Source organism: Elaeis guineensis, chromosome 12 (assembly GCF_000442705.2).
Source record: "Elaeis guineensis isolate ETL-2024a chromosome 12, EG11, whole genome shotgun sequence".
NCBI classification, from domain to species: domain Eukaryota; kingdom Viridiplantae; phylum Streptophyta; class Magnoliopsida; order Arecales; family Arecaceae; genus Elaeis; species Elaeis guineensis.
Genome location: NC_026004.2, coordinates 7,229,257 through 7,252,259, shown reverse-complemented (window position 1 = coordinate 7,252,259; position 23,003 = coordinate 7,229,257). Strand labels below are relative to the sequence as shown.

At 36.6% G+C, this 23,003-nt stretch overlaps 2 protein-coding genes across 8 annotated transcripts; both read right to left on the bottom strand.

Annotated features, from left to right (window-relative positions):
• Nucleotides 1–2,431: 2,431 nt before the first annotated feature.
• Nucleotides 2,432–13,188, bottom strand: LOC105055501 (uncharacterized). 5 transcript variants are annotated; one of them, XM_073246331.1, is made up of 4 exons: nucleotides 9,728–13,188; nucleotides 8,746–8,982; nucleotides 6,953–7,007; nucleotides 2,432–3,146 (listed from the first exon to the last, which is right to left on the bottom strand). In XM_073246331.1, the coding sequence occupies exon 1, from the start codon at nucleotides 12,724–12,726 to the stop codon at nucleotides 10,342–10,344; it is 2,385 nt and encodes a 794-aa protein (XP_073102432.1). In that variant the 5' UTR covers nucleotides 12,727–13,188; the 3' UTR covers nucleotides 2,432–3,146; nucleotides 6,953–7,007; nucleotides 8,746–8,982; nucleotides 9,728–10,341. The 5 variants fall into 5 exon arrangements, with proteins under 5 accessions (XP_073102432.1, XP_073102429.1, XP_073102431.1 ...); XM_073246328.1 differs by having other exon boundaries at nucleotides 6,953–8,982; XM_073246330.1 differs by having other exon boundaries at nucleotides 2,432–8,637.
• A 3,287-nt stretch (nucleotides 13,189–16,475) lies between these two features.
• LOC105055502 (GPN-loop GTPase 3) lies at nucleotides 16,476–22,747 on the bottom strand. 3 transcript variants are annotated; one of them, XM_010937345.4, is made up of 10 exons: nucleotides 22,590–22,747; nucleotides 22,191–22,269; nucleotides 21,922–22,030; nucleotides 21,743–21,824; nucleotides 20,365–20,450; nucleotides 20,057–20,160; nucleotides 19,834–19,964; nucleotides 19,659–19,752; nucleotides 18,495–18,550; nucleotides 16,476–16,888 (listed from the first exon to the last, which is right to left on the bottom strand). In XM_010937345.4, exons 2-10 carry the CDS (start codon nucleotides 22,233–22,235, stop codon nucleotides 16,792–16,794), a joined length of 804 nt encoding a protein of 267 aa, XP_010935647.1. In that variant the 5' UTR covers nucleotides 22,236–22,269; nucleotides 22,590–22,747; the 3' UTR covers nucleotides 16,476–16,791. The 3 variants fall into 3 exon arrangements, with proteins under 3 accessions (XP_010935647.1, XP_073102433.1, XP_010935649.1); XM_073246332.1 differs by having other exon boundaries at nucleotides 22,191–22,422; nucleotides 22,590–22,738; XM_010937347.4 differs by having other exon boundaries at nucleotides 22,191–22,266; nucleotides 22,590–22,733.
• Nucleotides 22,748–23,003: the final 256 nt, after the last annotated feature.

Sequence of the window (23,003 nt, the reverse complement as noted above, 5' to 3'; positions counted from 1 at the left end):
CATGGACTCTGGTTGGGAGTCTAACGGAAGAAGAAGATTCCCGATGGGAGTCTTCTCTTTATTTTTTTTTGTTTTCTTTTTCACTTCTTTAAGATTCATGCGGTTGGGTTTAGTTGGATTGGGCTATCACAAATGGTTTGGTAGGTGGACAAAAAGATCAGCACTAAAGTAGGCCATGGCATTAAGCTATTTTTAGTATTATTTGGCACCATTCCATGCTCTTTTGCACTAGGAGAAATAATCTGAGGACCATGGACTAGAGGTGGTATACAGGACATCTTCCATGTGGTTGTTAGTAATGGCTGGTGGTGTTTTCGGTGATTTAAATCCGTAGGCCAGGGTTAATGCAAGAGATAATATATATGGTAGTCATCGAGGAAAATATTTGAAGGTGCCAGCTTTTTGAGTTAAAGTATTTAACAATTGTACCGAATGACCTGGGAGAGATTTAGCGATCATTATGTTGCTCATTGCCTATGAACGTTTGCACCAAAAAGAAAAAAAAAAAATCTAGTTTACTGTTTCATCATAAATTGTACTTGGACTAATCTTTTCCTTTTGAAGGCTTCTCCATTCTTTGATGGCAGTATCAAAGATGGGAGGGATGGTGCAGAGTTTGTCATCCAAAGCTTGGATGCCGGGTTGTTGACGGCTGGAGGCTCTCATCTCTTCAAAACTTTAGTTCCGGGAGCTAAGCTTCATGTCGTCTAGATGGATTTATCTTTGTCAGGCAGGAGCTGCGGACGAAAAGAATTTTCATTGAAGGTGACTCTACTACCATCATTGGATGGATTGGTGATATTTAGAGGTAGATAGAAGCCCATCCACTTTTTTCTGATATCTGAACTGCTCTTGGCTTTCTAGTTTTAGTGATGGTGTGGCATGTCTATCGGAAGACGAACAGAATGATAGATTGGATCACATCGTTTGTTGTGGAGCACTTCAGAGACTGAGCTTGGTGACAGTGTGAGAATATCCCACCGATCCTGCTGGAACTTTTATATTCTGACTTTCTGAGCTGCTGTTACACTAGAGTAATGTGACTGTCCGTATGTACCAAAAGAAAAAAAAAGGCTTCTCCACTGGATATTTTTTTATTAAAGAGAAGGATGCCAACTGTTGAGATAAATCCATTTGGCATGCTAACTTCAGTGCCACACTACATGAAATAGATGAAGAAACCTCATTCATATAGGTCCAACAATTTTCTTTACCCAAACCTACATCAGCCAAATAAGATCTACTTCGTTTAGGGTTTTTTCTTTGATTTGATATTATGTTGGATTTTGATTTTTCTGAAAATAATTTGTCATGGTTTTAAATGAAATTCTCACCACTTTGCCCCAAAAAATAAATTAAATAAATTACTAAAATTTTTCTTTCTTCTACTTTCTAACAATTTAATATCTAACTTAAGCATTATTTTTAACATTAGACAACCTTAAGATATGAATATTGTTGAGTTCTATAACTAGAAATTTTAATTCCAAAATATTATTTGCGTCCTTGTTTCAGTGATTCCAGGTAGCTTCATTGTTTTGCTTGTAGGAATTTAGGCTTCGATTATCTTGATGTTCGCTGTTTAAATCTAGCTGGCAATGTAACATACCTAATACATGATGTTCTAATGCAAAAATATATATGCTAAAACACAAATAGTATCAACTAGTATGAAAACTGGACCCACAGGCATCATCATATTGAGTTCGAGCTTCAAATCCAATCATTTTCAAATGTTCAGGTTCAAATTATCAGATTGCAACATGTTATTAGTCCTATGCTAAATGGTAAATTTAATGAGATTAGTCTTCATGAATAAATGGAGTTGGGTTATTCTAAGATCACAAGAGCACCTATCAGTGCAACGGAGCACCAATGAATGCAAGAAGTTAAAAGCCTCTAGCGACATAAAAGTCTTAGTGGCGATGAATAGTGTGAGAACTGGGTTCAACTCTTGGGACCAAACAAGTCTGCTTGTTTCCTAGAATAGTTCTTCTGGGGGTGCTGCCTATTGGCTGCAAGTTGCGTTGCTGGGAGACTAATAATGGGTCAAGATACGTATCAGTTGGGACCTCTTCTCCCACCAACTCCCAGGATCCATCTATCTCTTAGAAAACAAAATTAATTCAGCAGAACAAATTAAGGATTTTTAGTATCGTAATCAACAAGTGCTCGAGTATCTCATGTCGTGTATTTAAATAGAAGAAAGAAAACTTATGTACCTATCATGCACCTTTTCTCAAGATTTTCTAATGTTTTGACCGTCAACTTCCCTTTCATCAGCATATTTTCTGAACAGTAAGTCATTCGACAATCTCTCATTTTTGGATTCTCTCTCTCTCTAGCTAGCTGTGGATATCTTTCCACTACTACAACTGTTTTACCTTTGAATTGCAATCTAAATTCTGAAATATGTGAATCAGTTGAGGAGGACCACAAAACTATAGTCAGGCTTTAATGCTTTTCATTCAAATATCAACAAGATATCATGTTCTCTGACAGTGAACTGATGAATTCAGTGAACTGATGAATTGACCCAATATCCACAGAAAGGACAAATAGAAGTTGCTCTCCAAGTCTTTGATTGGACTTTTCCGGCCACAAGTTCCGGCCAAAACCATTTCTTCTTCTTCTTCTCTACCTTGCAACCTTTAACATGGAAAGTTATATCTAATCTTTCAAACGTCATTACCTTTTATTGAAGTCTGCTGAATGTTATTTGGAAGAGGCTTTATTCACAGCTATCCACCATAGCAATGCATTGTGTTTGGAGCACCAGAAGGCAAACTTCCGAAGTTCCTTAATTGCAGCAAATCTCAACATTCTTAACTCAAAAACACCCAAGTCGCTCATCTTTTGTCTTGCTCGTAGGTGTTCAATGGCACCTTGACCAACTCTTTCAACTATATAATAATGCGAATCTTTAAGTACCGAGATGCCATTTTTTGAGCAGATTCACATGCAACTTTATGCATGTCAACTCTAATCTACAAACTACTGGCCCTGTCTAACTCTCTTTCAAGGACGAACAATGTGGAAGACCATCTATAGGTGCCCGTTGCCGTAGCAGTAAAATTGGTTCTCAAGCATCTCTTTTGTATTGATGTCTTACTGATTCAATCTTAGGTAACGTTACCATTAGTGATCTGTAATGAGTAGGTGGGATGTCAATGTTCATGTAGAAGTTGCTTGTTCTACTATAAGAAATTTGATGAAATATGACATAAAACAAAGTTATCAGGATGAAGCAGGGATAAAGAACAATCACCAATATTGAACCTAGATACAAAGTTTCGAATACAGACAATTGCATGCTTGAGTCTTGAGACCCAAATATTATTTTTCCAATTAACAAAAAGCTTTCCATCTTTTTTTACCTCTACAAACCTTAATTGAAGCTCATAGCAAGTGTCCACCTATTCTGGTTCACATATAAAGGATAACAAGAGAATACAATATCTGATGGTCCATCACAACTTATTACTTGATTTTGTGCAAACAAAAGACAAGACCTTTTACAAAGATCTTGGTATGTCCCTAGGAGTTCCAAGCAAGAGTTAGATCTCTAACCTATTTGTTTGTCAAAAGGCCAAGTTTGCTACCAAGTTGGGCCATTGGCCCCTCTACCCACAAAGTGTTTTGTTTTCCATTTTTAATAAAAAAAGGGGAAAAAAAGTTTGATTGGTGACATCAATGAAATCAGGATGATATATGTAAATTGGCAACTAATTGGTGGCAGGTTTATATGTATCAGACAGTGATGGCCATTTCAAAATTGAAAAATGCTGCCATAATATAATATTTAAGAAAATATTACCCAAAAAAGTGCATAAATCTCACATGTCCTGTATTTAAGAAAATGCAATCAAAATCAATGTACCTTTCATCTTTGCAAATTTGATGATATGTTTCTCATCAAGACAACAAAAGAATCAAAACTAATCTTCTATTTGTAGTTCAAGCTCCCTTATTTATCTCTCCCCCCGCCCCCAACCTGCGGGTAGAAAGAAAAAAAAACTCCTCCAGTTTTTGTGCAATTCTATGTTGTAATCTCATGATAGGCACATATTGGCTAAAAGTATTTTTTTTTTTCTTTTTGGTTGGATCAGATGGATCATATCTACAATTCTAGCATTGATACATCCAATAAAATCAGAAAAAAAAATATTCTGAAGCTCGGACAGGACAACACCATGAGTCTCCCATCTGAAATCTCCAGTGTCCTCAAGGTGAGTTTTTTTAAAAAAAACTTGCATACTGATCTCCAAAGTGAATACAGCCTGCACTGATTTGCATGAGGTCCATGACTTTTGGCTTTGATCTGATTGGCCTAACAAGACCCCAATAAGTTGAACTTAAATAAGAGATGTTGTGGATTTTGCCTGAATCAAGACGGAAAAGATCCTGCCATGGTTCTCAAGTATTTGCAAATAAGAACACAGCCCGAACAGAGTCATGATTGGAATTTTCTAATTCATGCTGATTAAATAAGAACATCTGAATCCATCACCAAACATCATCTGGTGACCCACCAAGGAAGCACTAGGACTATTTTCCAGATAGATCTCAGTCTTTGATGACACTTCCAAGATAATCCATTTTCACTGCCTTACTACCTAGAAATAAGAAGGTTTCTCAGGTCATTTGATTGTCTAACTTCCAATTGCATCAACTGGACACTTTCCATTCTGTTCTCCAGTAAACCTTCTTCTCACAAGCCACTCATATTAGCATTTTTTTTTTCTTTTTTGGGTCATCTACCAAACAAGCAAATGGTAAAATTCCTCTCCACTGAGACAGATGATATCATTCTTTATCTGATATGCCCATTTTAACCCTTGCTAGCCAGTGATTGAGGTTGTCTCCAATAAAGATAACGTCAACCACTGTCTTGTTACTAAGCATATAATGCTGTGCTGACCAGCAGGACTCAGGAAACTATACTATCATTCATCAACCTGTCATGCATAACAAATCTAATCTATAGAAATACTTTTAAATTCACTACTACTAGCATCTTGCTAGTTGACAACACAGAGTCAATACAAGTGAAGGATCTGATGTGAAGTTTGCTGTCCTCAAATTTCTGCACTAACAAGCAGGAATCAAATACATGTGTGATTGCGCATGAACATGTCATGAAATTAAATCTAGTCTATCGAAATACTTGTAAAATTTATTTTTGTCCTAGGATTTTGCTGGTGAATAAGCCAGGAGTTTTCAATTTTCAGGACAAATAAAAGATTATATGTGAAGTTTGCTGTCCTTTTAAATATGACATCCAAATTGTCTTAGCAGTGCTTCTGCTATAAGAATTGGTATTCTGTGGTGATGTTGGATTCATCAAATCTGATGTGATTTTAGCAAGAGCACAACCATTACTAAGCAGGTGTGATGTTGGTACCTAACGATGCCAAGTCCTAAAGGCATAGGACAGCTGGCTGTGAATTCCGAGTGTACTGAATAGTGGTTGAGGGTACCACGTATCAGGTGAGAGGATTGACTGATGGAGGTTACTTGTAAGTGAATGAAAAGAAGGCTAAAAAAGGGAAAGCTCAGAGAATGCAGAATTGTTACCTTCTTTCTTGGAGAATTGACCTCCTGAATTCACAGGGTTTTCTAGAATTAACAGCCAAAAACTTGTGAAAACGCAAGATTTAGAACAGGCTATTTCAGAAGGATAATTAATTTTGCACATTAAAACAGTCATGCAAACTCAAATGCTTCGTGCTCCTACCTTGTATAAATCTGCAACTTCTTTTTAGTAATAAATTTTCTGAAAGATAATACAAGACTTAAGAAATAAGAACAGACAAATTCTGAACTGTTCTTAGAAATCTTAAACAAAATTTCTCTAATAGCCAAGATAATAACGTAAAGCAACAAAAAGGCAGACCTTATCCCTAAAAAAAATGATTTCATATTAACGGCCAATCATTTTTGACTACTTTAAGGATGTCTCTAAACCATATCACAAATGCAATCGCCTGGCAATATTATCGGATAGTATCAGCAACCATGTGTATACTATGCAGCTTTTATATGTTTAATTCATCAGCATAGACTATATTGAGATAGTGAATAGCTGGTGATTAATTCTACTGAAGGAGCTTACTTCCACATGTCTCAGAATTGTTCAAATTTAGTTAAAAATATCCTCTGGCATATTATGTTCCAAGATTCTTCAAGATGTATAACTTTTTGAACTCATATTATCAACAGGATTAAGAGAGCCATAAAAAATTATAGGACTGAGGTTTGTTTCCTGGACATAGGACATCTTTAGTAAGCCAAGAAGCCTCAGATGTATTTGGCCTAAATTTCGGTTTCAGAGGTGGATTAAAGGAGTAGAAGAATACAAGCCCTTATCTATATTTTTATCTACACTGCCCTCACTTTGTGACCAAAGTTCAATGCATGTGAGAACTCAGAGAACATAAACAAGGGGGTGCTTCCAGGTTTCAGTATTAACAAAAGCAGCAAAACAAAAAGATGGGTTAAAACATAATATAACTAAAACATTTCATTTTAGCTTCTTAGAAATTTTTAGCATTGTAAAATTAAGTCCAAATGCTATCAAAAGAAAATATATGAATACTCATCTAAATTGAGAATTCAAATTGTCAAACATTATTTATAACAGCCTAAGCACCTAAAATATCAGATGGGCAATTGAATGGCAAGAGTCCATCGTTTTACTTTAATTTATGCTTTAATAACCTATGCCCTATCAAATTTTGGTTACTTTTCAAGATCTGTCATGACCATGCAAATCAATTCTCGATCTGTATGCACCCACCATAACATATTTTGGCAGTTCAGATATATCAGCACTGTCATTTTTTTCCCTCTAGGTGCAAGGATTGAAGCATTAAAAAATCAGAAAGTAAATACATAACAATTTTAACCTTGAGTCGCAAATCAAAAGACTTCAGTAGCAACAAGGGTATACCTGCTCGCTTTTTTCAAGTCAAGGGGCACAAAATTCACCATCTGAAATTATCAACCTATACAAACCCCAGCAAAAAACAGATAAACTGCTTAGGATAAGCATAGAAAAAATAAGATACATATGAAAACCACAGTTTGATACTCCACAGTTGGACTGATTCCATTCTGAAAGAGTACCAGTCAATCATACGAGATAAATGATGAGGCGGATTTTGCAATCACCCAGATTTAGGCACCTAAAAGACACCCTAGCAAAGATGAACTGCATTCATTTAATATAGGTATCAATTCAGTTTATCCGGTAAGATGTAAAAGAAATTATCATTCCCATTATCGAGAAGAATTCTCAAAACAAAAAAAGGGTTATACCAAGGTTTCTTGCAATATTACCAACAACAATTGTTCTCTTGAGAACAGAACTATGAATTTGATCCCTTTAATATTAGTATTATAGGGTGCACGTAATGGTAAGTTCCATAAAATTCACTTGCCTTCCACTGGGTTGAGATCCATTGATGGTCATCCTACAGGCTATTTTTAAAATCATACTATGAATATATTGAAATTCAATGGTAGCAAGGCTGTTCCATGTGAAACTTATCATGCAGGGCACATCATGTTATAATCATCTGTTCCCCTTCCATCCACGAGTAATAAATATGGACAAAGAAGTTTGAATCTCAATTGTTAAAATAATTCAGCAGATATTATAACTACAGGTTGCATCCAATTGATATCCATAATTTCACTGAAGGCAAATTTCTGGCTACAAGCTTCGACAGAATCTTGCTGCCACCAAAATTAAACAGAATGTATGAAGAATGCATTTTCAACATGAGGCAGTGGTCCAATTAATTACCTACAGTATATGATATGGTAGATTGATTATAATATAGGAGCCATAATAGAAACCCTTAAGTTTTGCATATGATCGGTCAAAAAGTTGTGCAATATAATTTTTGCAGATTATGATGTGTTAAACAAGCACTGGTACTGCTCCCAACCAAATTGGTATCACCTATTGCCACTCGGGTAAGAGGTCAAGGGTTCGGTTTTGGTTGGAGTCATGTTTGAAGAGTTGGGTGGGAATAAGGATAGAATGGTCAGGATTAGCCCTTTTTTATTCCTTTTTTTTTTAAAAAATTCTTTCAAAAAAGTTAAGCAGTAACAGATTTGTCACAATAGCATTGCTTCTTTTTGAGAACACTAGCAGTGGATACTTTGATGTGTTAAACATATAGAAATTGATTGCTGTATGACTCCTTTTTAACTAAATTAAATAAACTTCAAATCAAGGTTTCAGAAACCGGTACTGAGAACCATACCGATTCCTGATTGATACGGTACTGTACCATACCGTACGGTACCGTACCTATACTGATGATAAAAAAAATCAAAAAAATCCTACCTAATAGCATTAAAAAAAAAAAGGAGAAAATTGGACCGAATCGGACCGAATCGGCCCTAAACCGTACAGAACCGACACAAACAGTCCGATTTCGGATAGTCTGGCCTTGAATCATATCGAACCGATCAGTACGGTGCTGTTCGGGGCGTATTCCGAAAAATCGATCTGAGCCGGACTGGTTTCCTACCGGTACGGTACGGTATGGGATGTATCAATCGGTTCGGGCTAGTATGGAATACCATGCTTCAGACTGCCAATCCAATATATATGCAGCAAATCTGGATCACAATTGCTGTTAATTAGTTTTTTGGATACAATTGTGAGTAGCAATTCTTTGCCAAAGCTTTTGGTTTTACTTTGTGGAAAGTTTAGTAACACTCCACTACCTCTTTGCAGGCATGCCTTCAAAGTACACGTAGACCCCATCATAATTGCAAGTTGACAATAACAGCCATGACCTCCTCTGGATCAGGACTTCCTCCTCCTTGGCAATCCGAATAATGTGTCCAATAAGGTGAAGTTTAACAAGGCAGCTGGTTTTGAAAGACTTTCAATTGACAAATAGTCACTGCAGAAGATTTCATGGCATCTTCAAATTGTTCCCTGGCAAACATCTTTAACCTCTTTCAACACAATGAAAGTGAACAATCAGCAAAACTGGTAGGCGAAATTCCAGCAATGAATAAATGAACATATTGTTACTCAATAAGACCTCAAAAAGAAGATCTATTTAATATGGTATCATATCCATCTTTCAAGAATAAAATTAACATTCGAAAAGCAATAATGCTTTGAGAGAAAAATCTTTGCTCCTTTTTTTTGTGAAGAATATATGTGGCCTTATCTCATTTTTTCTGGCAACCTACAAATAATAGTATGTACAAGACAATCCGCAGTACAATAGTAAAATATTAGCCTCATTGAACAATCTTTCCTATATAAAGCCATTTATAATAGGCTAAGATATAATGCTATATTGATAACTTTTGCTACAGATAACATCGAAACTATTCAATCAGAAAATATTTAGCAGCATTATCTTTTTATATAAGGTTTCAATTCAACTAGTAAACAAACTTGAAAAGTTCATGGACACAGCAGCAAAACTATCACTGTCAATGAAATGCTAAGGTTGTCATGACATTTTAGCATATAGAGTAGCAAGTAGCAGTGAAAGACAAGTTGAAACCATAATTTGTAGTTTACAGTAAAGGAAGTAAACAATACTACACCACAGTATAGCAAAGGAAATAAACAGTATTACACCATGGTAAAGGAGATGAACAATAAAAGCACAAACAGGAGTAGTCTGAACAATCGTCAACAGCTGAAATTGAACCAAGATAATAAGTATAAATAAGGTCAAACCTCAATTGATCACAACCAGTGGCCTATTTCATCACTACAACTGAAGGTGCTTGTGATACCACACTCACAATCTGGAATGTCTGCATGAATTTGGATCCTCATTGCTTGTCACACTGGATGCAAATGTGAGCTGCAATCCATGCCAAATATCAGCACAATCCTTCCAGTAAGTTCAGTAATATTGACTTCTGCATTTCACCCTTCAGATTTGCCACAATTCTACCATTTTCTTCAAAGAACATGTAGAACTTGTCTCTTCATCTGCTCCAAAGCAACCACGATCAAATTCAGATGCCTGGCTTCCCCCTCAATGGTGGCCATCGCAATGCCATTGTCTAAGGCAGAATATGATCGTTCGGCACAACTCTTCCCATAACCACAATGGTTCCAGTTCCCTGACAACACCACTGGAGTAGGTCCACTGACATACAAAACCTATTTCCAGAACCATAGTTCCTAAAAGAGCTGGATCTGGCATTCAAGGCTAAATATTATTTAGTAGTCTGTCCGCACTCATGATAGAATCAGATCTCACAAAAAAGGCAACTTAGTTGAAATATCCATTTGTTGTACAATTATTAGCAAACTCGTATTAACGATTCATGATGACTTCATCACTTTGCATGGTGCTTGGAAAAATCTGGAAGCAACTTTAGATAATCATGATACTGTCCATTCTTTGACAATGCCTCGAATACCTGAGAAGCAGTTGATTCCTCAAAAGAAAAGCTTTCCTCCTTCATTTTTCTAATAATTTCCATTGCTTTTGCTATCTCATTTTTCTCCAGCAAACAACGAACCATGACATTGAACATGACAGAATTTGCAGGACAATCAGATTTCTCCATGTCCAAGAGCAAATAATCAACCTCATCAAACAACCCTTCCTTTATTAGTCCTTTCACCATTATTGTATATGTGACAATAGTCGGCTTCAAATCTTTGGTGGTAGGCATAGCATTGAAGAGATTTTTGGCTTCATTGATTTTACCAGCTTTAAACAAACCATCAATTAGGGTGGTGAAAGAGATAATGTTCAGACTAACATTAGATGATAATGCATCTTGAAATAGCTTCATAGCTTTATCAATACACTGGTTTTTGCAAAGCCCATCCAAGATTATGTTGTATGTGTAAAGGTCTGGACATGCCCTAGCAGCAAGCATCTTGTCAAAGAATTTTTCAGCATCAGCAACCCTACCAACACGGTACAATCCAGCTAATATGGTGTTGTATACAATTGTTGTGCACTGCACTCCATTACGAGGCATTGCATTAAAGAGACTCAAAGCTTTATCAATCCTCCACCTTTTGCAATATCCATCAATTAATATATTGTATGCTGCAGTATCAGGCTTATGGCCTTTTGAAACCATTGAATCATAGACTCTCGCTGCATCATTCATTTGCCCTACCATACAGTAACCATCCATTAGTGTACTATAAGTAACAACATTAGGCTCCATACCCCCACTAATCATCTTTTCCAATAATCTATGCACCTCTTGAACCTTTCCTTCTTTACATATGAAATTGATCAATGCATTTAGTGTCGTGATGTTAGGATGGATTCCTCGCTCTATCATTTCGTTTAGAAACTGAAAAGCCTCTTTCCACTTCCCAAATCTACCAAAACCACATATCATAGAGGTGTAAGTGATTACATTTGGGTGGATCCCTCGTGCAACCATCTCATCAAGGAGGCTTCCAACATCCTCCACTCTTCCAAGGTGGCATAGTCCATCTAGTAAAGTATTATAGGTAACAACACTAGGCTTCAAACCTTGTCGTTGCATTTTCTTGAATAGCTCCATAGCGTCATCCATTTTTTGATTCTTGACGAATCCATTAATCAAGGCAGAGTATGTATGACAATTTGGAGAAAGACCTTTATCTGACATGGAATCAAAAACTTTCCTTGCATCTACGAGACAGCTCTCCTGACAATATCCATGCACCAATGTAGTATATGAGATGATGTTAGGCTTTTCACCTTTTTCATTCATCAAGTCAAGTAGTTTATGGGCTTCTGCAGTCTTCCCATGCTTGCAAAGTAGATCCATAAGTATGCTGAATGTCACTACATTGGGTGAAAGGCCTCGATCGACCATTTCCTTGAAAACAGTGACAGCCTCTTTCCAGTGGCCTAAGGTCGAATGCCCATGAATGATGCTGTTATAAGTGCAAACATCTGGGGCAACACCAGCACGAGTCATTTCATCGATCAGTTTAAGAGCCTTGCTTACAGATCCCTCTTTGCAAAGGTAATCGATAATTGTGGTATATGTAACCACATTGGGCTTGCAACAACCTCCCAAGGTGGCCATTTTCTGATGCAGCTCCATTGCCAAGCCCATGCTCCCAATGCTGCACAGCCCCTTGATGAGAGCACTGTATGAGAACAAATCAGGTTGACATCCCAGCAGAGACATTTTATCGAACATCGTGGCTGCTTCGCTTACCCTCTTCTCGGAGCAGAGACCATCGACAAGAGAGTTGAAGATTATGGCGTTGGGGACATGGCCACGTTTCAGGAGGTCCCCGAAGACGCCGAAGCCCAAATCCACCCAATTCATGCGACAGCAGCAGTTGATAAGGACTCCATATGTGTAGACGTTGGGCGGGATTCCTTGCAATTGATTTAGTTTGTTATATAGAGAAAGAACAGTTGGGTAATGCTTCGTTCGACGGATGGCGTTGAGGAGGACGTTGATGGCATAGATGGAGGGTTTCGGGCTCGCACTCGCTGCAGTGCCAAACAAATCGATCGCATCTTCGATTGTAAGAGCCTCCGATAGACATCGTTCGATCACCAGGCTTTGCAACTCCGGGTTTCCACCCCGGATGTTCTTATTGGGGGCGGTTTCACGAGAAGATGATGCAGCATTCCTTCTAGGCGATGGTGGAAGGATGACACGGCGCTCAGTTCGAAAGGCAGCGGCATCTCTCGCTGAAGAAGAGACGGGTAAGGAGGCGAGCAATGAAGAAGTCCTCCGCATCCCAGCATCTCTTTAATCCCAAAGAAGAAAATTACACAAATCTACCCGGTGTTTGTGATTTTGTCCTCTCCTTTTGAACTTAAGAGATCAGAAAACTCCGCTCCGAATAACAGCCTCCAAGAGGCCTAACAAGGTGGGTTCGGCTTCGTTTACGGTGAGCTAAGATTCCTATCCCGCAAGGACTTATGTAGGACGGTCAGAGAATCGGCAGTCGGACCAAGGAGATTTGGAGCAGGTCACCGTAGCTGTAAGCCGTGCGGGGACCCGAACTCACGGTCGCAACACTCCAACAGCACACGCCCTGAATTATTTAAATACAAGAGGGTAATGTGGCGAGATACTATTGGTCTGGTCCACTGGATCCATCCATCTAATAATGAGACGGTCGAAGGAAAGTATCGGGGATTGAAAATCAAAGGGAAATTAAAGATATTGGGTTTTGTTTTGATAGTGGCTGGAACACTCCGCAGGTGCATAGGGCGGATGGTGACAAGGCTATCTGAATGCGGAAAGATATGACAATCAAGATTTCAACAAATGGTTGCTACTACTTCTATTTTGGTCACTCAACTAATCTCATCTGATCGGATAAATAATTGAAAAGAACAGATAAGTAATCAAAAGCTCCAAAGGAGCCTATTGATTATTGTGAAAACTATTCTGCCCTCGCCCATCACCTCCAGTTTGTTCTCTGCGAGAATATTAACTTCCATAATCTCATTCATTTTTTTATTTCGTAATAAATCAGGATCTGATCCCATAGAGATAAAAAATATTATTTTTGTCAATTCAATAGAGGATGAATTGAATTTTGATGATATTGAATCGAATCGATATTATGAATAACAATATCTGATCTATTAAATCGATTAATCATCCAAAATTGAATAGTATAACATAAGAAAATTTTTTATTTTATCTATACTAAATCCGAAATGAGATTCTTTATTGGATCAAAAATTCTATTGAATTTTTTATTCTTTTTTTTCACTTTTTTTTTCTTTCCTATAATGTACTCACGGAAGATCGTGAGACCCTCACCCTCCCCCCTCCCCCAAGAGAAGAAAGCACAAATTCCAAAGCTTGTACAAAATGGGGACTCTAGGTCTCATAATTTAGAAATGATAAATGGATCTCATTTAGAGACAGAACTGCCTTCTCTCGAAAAAAAAAAGACCTTCGGCCACTTGGCCTAGATCGATCTCGAGAGAAAAGTTCACATCTGGCATCATATCCATATACATTGATATCGAGTTATGTATTTTGTGGTTATGAATATTTATTACCAAATTGACCTTTTTTTTCTTGACCTTTGTTCTATCTTAGGCCAGGTATAATAAGAGAGGGAATCGATAATCTTTCGTGAAGATTCAAAATTACCCATGGAGTGGTAATCTATCATGAAGATGGAAAACAAATTAGGATTTGGTTTCATTTTTATGAAAAAGAAAGAATGGGTAAGAAGAGGAGTTGGAACCTTATTCTCTTTTGATCAACCTAACCTCGAGCTAATTCTTTTATTTTGTATTGATTCGGAGCATGACTTTGTTAAATACAGTATGAAATCTGTTGTAGATCTATACCTCGGTCTTAGCTGGAAGAATCCTCAGCTCCAACCAAACTATGGGAGATGGACGTTTGTCGGATCACGTGCATATAATAGACATAAAGATTGCCGAACACACTCCATCAAGCTAATAGCAGTTTCTGTTTCTTGGCCCGTACCTAGTTCATCTCAGCTTTGATCGAGCTAAAATAGCTCATCTACAGTCGAGCTATATTTTCTTTCGACAGAATTTATCTTTCTCTTAAATTGAAAAAGTCTAGATAAAGAAGTATTCCTACACGATCAAATCTCCCGCAAAAGGAAATAACTTCTTCAGATCAATCTGCATACTAAATCAAGAAAGCTATCATGACTCCGAGACATACACGACTCCAATTTCTCTCCTATAAATAAAGGGACATAGAGATTCTCGAAGTAAGTTCTCTACTCTCACTCTCTCCTTCTCATTGTTCTTTATCTTCTGACTTAAGTGTCGGAGGATCTTCATCGGAGAACACCCCGATGAAGATTTTTGCAAGTATTCGAGTGGAGCTCCAGCAATAATGTCACTTCTGCCGTCTTCACCTCGGCTGTCTAACCTCAGGAGCGGAGATCAAGGGCAACAGAATCTACAATCCATATATAAGGATAATGTAGAAGGGCTAAAAAAAAGAGAGAGAATCTTCAAAACATGAAAAAATTACTAAGAAGGATTGATTTTATTTAAAAAGACTAAGTTGAAATTGCCAAAATTAAAAAGACACATATAAAAAAATCTACACATGATGATTGAGAAATAACAAAGCTGCTCTTGCTTAGTTCGAAAAATCTGATGAACTATATTTTTAAAGATTAAGATTCTGAAAACAGAATAACTAATTCCACGATCTCAACTATTAACATTAGGTCCAGTAGAAAGTCATTTGATCGAAGCATCAATCTCATCAGCCTCTTCAAAAGCTTTGGCTATTCAGATACAAATTTCGAGTTCTATTATACTGTAGCTTGATTTGGATCAGTTAATCATGTGTTATCATATTTCCACACTTCAGATCCATGTGCAAAATTTTTTTTCTCCGGGCTTCATATTAAATCCCTTTGTATCAAAGACGAACCGTCCTATGTACACAGACTTCTGATATAAAATGTTGGGCGCAAACTGGATACCATATAGACCATGATCGACATTATTGCATATTTTGATAGCATCGCCACCGGATCATCGTTCTGTATTATTTTGACCTTCATTAGGGAGTTGCCAAGTGAAGTTTACCAACATATGGTTGGCATTGGCAAGGATGAAAAACGGTGGAACGTACAACTCTCAGCACAATTGTGACGTTGGCATTTGAATCTTAGAAGCACGTATCATGCCTTGAAATGCACATCTTTTGCAGGCATTGTAGTTGCAAAAGCTTATTTTGGCTCATAATAATCTACTAGAAGAAGACGTCCAAGACTTATCTATGCCGGTCATTCTAAATGTCAGTCACAATAAATTATCTTGTTTTCCCATCCGCCATTGGAGAGTGTTTTTCTGCAGACTTTGACGTGCACTTCTTGCAGCAGCTGTCACTATAAAAATTCGTACCTTCCAGCGGCTAGCTATATTTTCTAATTTATAACATTTCTATTCCTTGACCATTAAGATCACTGGATATTTCATTTAACGCAATAACGAGCATCCCCGAGGAGATTGGCTCAACAACTTCATTTGTTAAATGAAGCAACGCCACTGCAAAGACATAAGTACTATCACCTGACGACATATTTCAGGATGAAAACCAGGATGTAATGGACTACTGAAACATCCTCAAAAATAAACGACCGCTGCACGACGAACACTTGGTCGTTCATTCGGATATCCAAACCAAGATGTCAAATCCTGATCCCTTGCAACGACCCAGATCCTTTTGCAGGCATCAGGTTCCATCTCTTAGCCTAAAGATCCTTCACAGCGAAATTTCTCATGGGAGGCAACCGTAAGCCTCTCTCTCATTGCCCTCTGATGGATGTTTACGATCACACCAAGCGCATGAAAATTAATTAAGCCCAGTTTTCCCCTGTAACTACTAATCAGTAGTCAGTCAAGATCAATAGCCCACTTGCTTGCAGATATTAATTATTTTTAGTAGGAGGGAAAGAGGAAAATGACCTGGAATAAGAACCATACAAGTGCGATAGGAAATTTGCAAGGTAGAGGCATCAGAAAGGGTGTGGTAAATTCACCATACAAATACCTATGGGCAACTTCAGACACAGGAAACTGTCCAATTTGACTCATATGACCGGACACATTTTGCTTATTGGTAGAGCCCAATTCCAAACAAGCTGGGAGGTCATCATCCAACACAAGCCGCTTCCCCACCCCAAAATTAATGCCGGAAGAAACAACCATAAACATTTTTTTATCTTATGTTCTTCTCCTGTCTCTCCCTCGTGCTATGCTCAACATTAGCAAGTCTCATGTTGTCAATATGATATACCACTTAACAACACAGGATTTGCAGATCGGCTTGTTAGTCATCCTCAGAAGGATCAAAATCTTTGACCTTCACATCAGCATCTTCACCATACTGGATGCAGTTATCGATGTAGGACAATACATATCGTATGCTGCACAAGTTGAGAAAAGGGAAAGTGGAATAAATGGATCCTTTTTCCTATTATAAAATGTGAAGCAATAAAAAAATTACTGTACTAACAATCACAACAACAATCCACCCCCACCCCAAAAACTGCAACAAGAGATGAAAATGGAAAACAGTCATCTCATATAATTTGCCACTTCAACTGTGTAGCAATATAAATGGAAGCTAATAGCATCATAATTGAAATTAAGGTGGCGTTTGATATATGTATGCATTACATATAGATAATATTGCTAAAGTAATATTATTGCAGAGAGAATATAATTACCTGATAAAATTACAGAGAATCCGATATTGCAATGTTTGGTATGTGCAGTAATGTTGTTATAAAATTACATAGAACCCTACATTATAGTGTTTGATATACAATTTAAATTACATGAAACATAAGTTAATTTTCTCAAAGTATCCCCATCCTTGCTTATTGATTATTGTCTATTTTTTAGAGGGACAACTTAATTTTAAGACCAATTATTTTTAGTGACATCACCCATAATATTTTTTTTTTCTATTTTCACCAACTACCCATAATTTATTTTGATTTATTTTGATGGAGATATTTTGATCTTGAAATTATCTTATTGCAAGATTGCAGGATTGTCAGATTACATGTAATCACATAGCCACCTCCCTCTAGACAATCAGATTACCTCTTTTTGAGATAATGCTGCATTACATGTAATGCAGCATTACCTATAAAAGTAACGAAACAAACAGTATAATCTGATTACTTGTTGCAAAATTATATATAATCCTGTCAAAATTACATGCTATCAAATGTCCCTTAAAAGGGATCAGAGCTGGAATCAGATATGCCATATAAAAGGTTGGTGCAATTGGAGAAAAATTTTTCTTGTTGGAGACAGATTCGTACCGAATTTTGTATAGAGTCGAAAAATATTTCAGTTGAATTTACACGAAGTCATACAATATTTTAATTAGCTGGGTGAAAACTATCATCATTACTATAATATGTCCCCAATGAGTATACTCTGAAAAATATACATGATCACTTTAAAAAGATCATCTCTCGTACCAGTTCAAATCAAACAGAAAATATATATTATATTGTATGCTAATAACACAACTGAAACAGCTTCCATGAAGCTAAAGAAAATATGCTAATTTTCGTAATATTATATAAAAATAACTAAAACATGTTTCCTTAGCTTCTTAGGAATCTTTTAGCACTGCAAAATTAAGCTCATATGCGAAGACTCATCTAAATTGAGAATTAGCATTGTCAACCATTATTTATAACAGCCTAAGCACCTAAAAAACCAAATGGGCAATACCATGGCAAGAGCCTATGATTTTACACTAATGTATGTTTGAACTACCTATATTCTGTCAAATTTTCGTTACATTTTCCAGATGTTCATGACCAGTGAACTTATTCTCGATCTAAATGCACCATACAATATTTTGCCACTTAAGCTTTATCAGCATGTTATTTTGTTTTCTACACATGCAAGGATTTGAATCATTGAAAATCGGAAAAGTGTACATACATACTAATCTTAATCTTTTGAGTCACAAATCAAAAGATTTCATGAGCAACAAGGGTATACCTGCTCTCTTTTCTCAAGTCAAGGGGCACAAAATTCACCATACTGAAGTCATCAACCTACACAAAACCCAAACAAAAATACATAAATTGTATATGATCAGTGTTGAGAAAATATAGATATAAAAAGCACAGTTTATGCTACGGGCTGGACTACTTCCATTCTAAAAGAGCAGCAGTCAGTCATATGAAATAAATGATGAGGATGGTTTTGCAATCACCCAAATTAAGGCAACTCATAGACACCCTAGCAAAGATGAACTGCTTTCATTTAATAAAGAGACCAATTTGGTTTATCCAGTAAGATGTAAAAGAAATTATTGTACCCATTATAGAGAAGAATTCTAAAAATAAATTATAACAATGTTTCTTGCAATATTGCCCCATTACAGAGAAGAATTCTAAAAATAAATTATAACAAGGTTTCTTGCAATATTACCAACAACAATTCCACGACTCAGGACAAAATGATGACACGGATTTCTCTTTGGTATCGGTACTATGAGGCGCTCCTATTCATAAGCTCCATATAATTCCCTAGCCTCCAACAGGGTTGAAATCCATAGATTCTTATCCTACTTGCTATTTTTAGAATCACACTTTGAATACATTGAAATTCAATGGTAGAAAGGCTGTTCCATGAAGAACTGTGTGGAGCACATCATGTTATAGTGATCTGTTCCCCTTCCATCCATGAGTAATAAATATGTCCGAAGAAGTTTGAAACTCAATTGTTAAATAATTCAGAAGATACCATAACTGCAGGTTGCATACAACAATGATATCCACAAATTTTACTGGATGGAAATTTCTGGCTATAAGCCTTGATAGAACCTTGCTACTACCAAAATTAAACAGATGAAATGAAAAATAAATTATCAACTTGAGGCAGCAATGCGGTTAATTACCTACAGTATATAATATGGTAGTTTGATTGTAATATAAAAGCCATGACCGAAACTCTAAGCTCTGTTGGAAGTTGTGCAATACAGTATTTGCAGATTATTATAAATTACAGATCTAAATTTTGCAGTTACCTGAGAACCTATTCCATTAAAAAATTTAAGATACTTCATGGCATAAAAAGAAAATAAAGAACAACCACAATGAGAAGAAAATATATACAAAGTCCTATATAAATTCTTTCAGTTCCTGTTCTTGAGCATACCAATTCTGCCAAAGCTTTATTCAGCTTTGCAAACTGAGGTGCCATATGCTGATTCAACTCTGACAGTAAAACCCGTGCCTCTGGATTGAGGTAACTAAAAATCAAAACAATCAAAATAAGAGGTGCAACAAGCAGTCATAGGAATAAGACAAAAGAGCATGGAGATGGAACTCACTCCTCGAGATCCTTCTTGTTTGTCACTAGGTCCATTTTTGAAAGAATGTTGACATGAGGTAGTTCAAGCTGAACCATTGCAGAAAGAGATGCCATGCAACCACTTATATATTTGGTCACATCAGTCATGAACTGAAAACATGGAGAACTCCAAATATTCAGCACTGTTCAATAGTTCTGAGAAAGAAACTGTTAGCTTATATGCAAGATTGCTTAACACAAACCTGTGAATCAAGCAAGTATACAGCACAGACATTGAAATTTTTACGTTTTAGATGGTCCACAAAGTTCCGCAGAACTGGAACATGTGTAAAAAGCTCGATTTGACCTGTACAACAATAAGGAAATAATCAATATCTCCTAAACTTGCTTAATGTGTACTATTTCCTAAAATCGTAAAGTTCATTTTACTGAACAAAGCAAAAAAAGACTGTAAAATTACTGAAAACTCACTTAAAAAGGTTTCATAAATGGAATGGACTGATAAAAAACATTAGAACATTAGAACAGTAACAGCTCCACAAACATTTACCTGGACAATCAAAAACAAGATAATCATCATCCAAATAGTTCTCCAGTTCATCTGCCAGCCAGTCATCCAAATTCTCTTCAAGGTGCCTATCCATGCTTTAAGGAAATCTAAACTGAAACATGAACTTGTCATTCTTTGTTCAAGATAACTGCATAGCGATAAGCCTGCGGAAGAGAAGATGATTCTATAAAGCAATTAACTCACTCGATGTATGAAGAATCTAGACTACTTTTAAAAATTTTAAGTTTCAAATTTGCAACTCTTTTGTTGTTCAACATTTATATGTTAACAAACTGAGATGTTCTAGAAGATCTTTGGTTGTTAAAAGAAAAATTATAAGGTAGAATGAAGGAAAAAAAATGGACTTGAAGAACTCCATTCAATTTCTTTTTTAACAAAAAAAAAAAAACAAAGATTCAAGGGTTTTTTGTAAAAACTCACTTTTCAACCAAACAGTTGACAGTGTGAAATCATAAAAGTGATATCCAGAAGCAGCTGAATCACAAAACATTATGATTTATAGTACATTGGAATGCACTCTTAGTCTCTTACTAATAGGAACTAGAAATTAGTTGTTACCTGACTGGAGAGGAACTATTGCCTATTTCCCTATCGCGTTACTCAATATGCTCACCAAGTATTTAGTGATGGCTAGCTATGAATCATGTGCCTTGCCAATATGAGACCGACGATTTATCATGTCAAACCATCTTGTTCAGCAACAATTCATGAACATTTTTGTTGTATAAACAGAAGAATTTATGATACAACAGATCTTCCATTACACAAACACCATAAGCAATGGGAAATCCAAATCAATTTGCAAGAAAAACATTTTCAGATCACAATTTCTGCAAAAAAAAGTTCTGGTTTTACAAACTTTGATCCCCTTCCAGGTTTGGCACATATAGAATGCTCAGTACTACATTATATCATATTAATCTTTCCACATAGTATATTTAATTACCACTAAGAGGGAGCGATTCAATACATGCGGAACAAAAGAGAGGGAGGGGTAGACCGAAAAACACATAGAATAAAGTAGCAAGGAAGAACTTAATATCTAAACATCTTTTGGAAAGTAGGGCCCTAAACCAAGGTGAATGGATGAAAAGGATTCATGTAGCAGACCCAAGTAATTTGGAATTAAGGCTTGAACTGAACTCTATGGTATATTCAATTAAAAATCTTGGCATGGCTTTCTCGAGCAAAATAAAAATTTTTATCTCTTGATCCTTTTACAATAAAAAAATGCCTCACTTCACGCCAGGAATTGGTCAAAGACATCCTCATTTCACAACCAAGAACCTTTTAGAGGGAACAAATAATAGCAGCAAGAAGATTAACAAGGGCAAACACAAGTCATGCTAAAGGATACTCCATGCAATATACAAGTCCCCCATTTGGGCCTAAGCCAAGTTCCTCCATAACATCATCCAAAGATATAAGCTCTCTGATATCTGCCATGACATCACAGTGAATAAAAATACTAGTCACTCAAATCAAACAACCAGAGTAAAAGATCACTAATTGGAAATCTGTTGGCAGAAAGAGTACCCATAGCCACGGGATAATCAAAACTTTCCGCAGCAGGATCCAGGTTCACTATATGCACAGTCCTCCGCATAGTCTCGCAATGCTGATATAAGCTCGAGCAATATGTAGACTAGACGGCAAGAAAACGTGCAAAAATTAGTACAAATCCCAACCATTCCCCAGGCGAGGGCATATTTTTCATTCTTCATTCCATTGATTTTAAAAAGAAAAAAAGAAAAAAAAAATCCAACAACAACATCATTCAAGCATCAAGAAAAAGAATCAATCACCTTGCCGCTGCCGGCGGGACCGATTACGAGCTGTGCGTAACCCATGGTCAATGGTCCAATTCCTTTTCCCTTCTCACTACTTCACAACCGAGTCGGTAAAATTAGAAGAATCGAAAGGATATTACAATTGCGACAGCATATGCACCGAACCAGATAATTGCAGCGAAGTATACGCTTAGGAAAGCAGAGAAATCCATACAAGATGGTAAAGGAAGAATAATCTAACCAGTTCCTGAAATATTGAAGGATTTTTTTTTTTTTTCCAGTTAGCGAAGTTACTGTGCTCAAGATCGTGCTGTGAGGAACACCTCTTTAAGTACAACAACAACGAAACCCTACAGCTTCAAAGATGATGAAGATAAGGAAGAGAATGGAGAAAGGGAAAAGTATAAAACTCACCAGTTAGAAGCAAGAAAGCCGTCCTTCTCTTTTCCTCTTTTCGTCTCGCTCTTCCCGCTTCTCGATCGATCTCCGGTGGCTACAAGGGATAGAATACGATAGCCGGAAAACACAAAAAGCAAAAACGATGGTTGCAAAAGCGGCGGCACCGGGGGTTCTAATACTGCCGAACCGCCCCACCTGACCTGATGCTTCGGATCCGGACCCGATGCGGTTTAAAACCCAAACCCACTCGCGGCGGGCTATGTATTATATATATATATATATATATATATATATATATATATATATATATATATATATATATATATATATATATATATATATATTAAAATAGAAATACAAGATTAAATGCAGAAAATATATTTGTTATTTTGTTTCTATTTTTACCTTTTATTATTAGATAACTTCTAT

Bases quoted from the DNA above. Each gene is read 5' to 3' on its own strand.
- LOC105055502 (XM_010937345.4), bottom strand. From the start codon at position 22,235: ATGGGTTACGCACAGCTCGTAATCGGTCCCGCCGGCAGCGGCAAG. The intron at 20,161-20,364 runs GTAAATGTTTGT...ATTGTTGTACAG, and splicing joins TCTTGTTTTTGATTGTCCAG to GTCAAATCGAGCTTTTTACA. The intron at 18,551-19,658 runs GTATGCTCAAGA...GGTTTTGTGTAG, and splicing joins ATAAAGCTTTGGCAGAATTG to GTTGATGACTTCAGTATGGT.
- LOC105055501 (XM_073246327.1), bottom strand. From the start codon at position 12,726: ATGCGGAGGACTTCTTCATTGCTCGCCTCCTTACCCGTCTCTTCTTCA.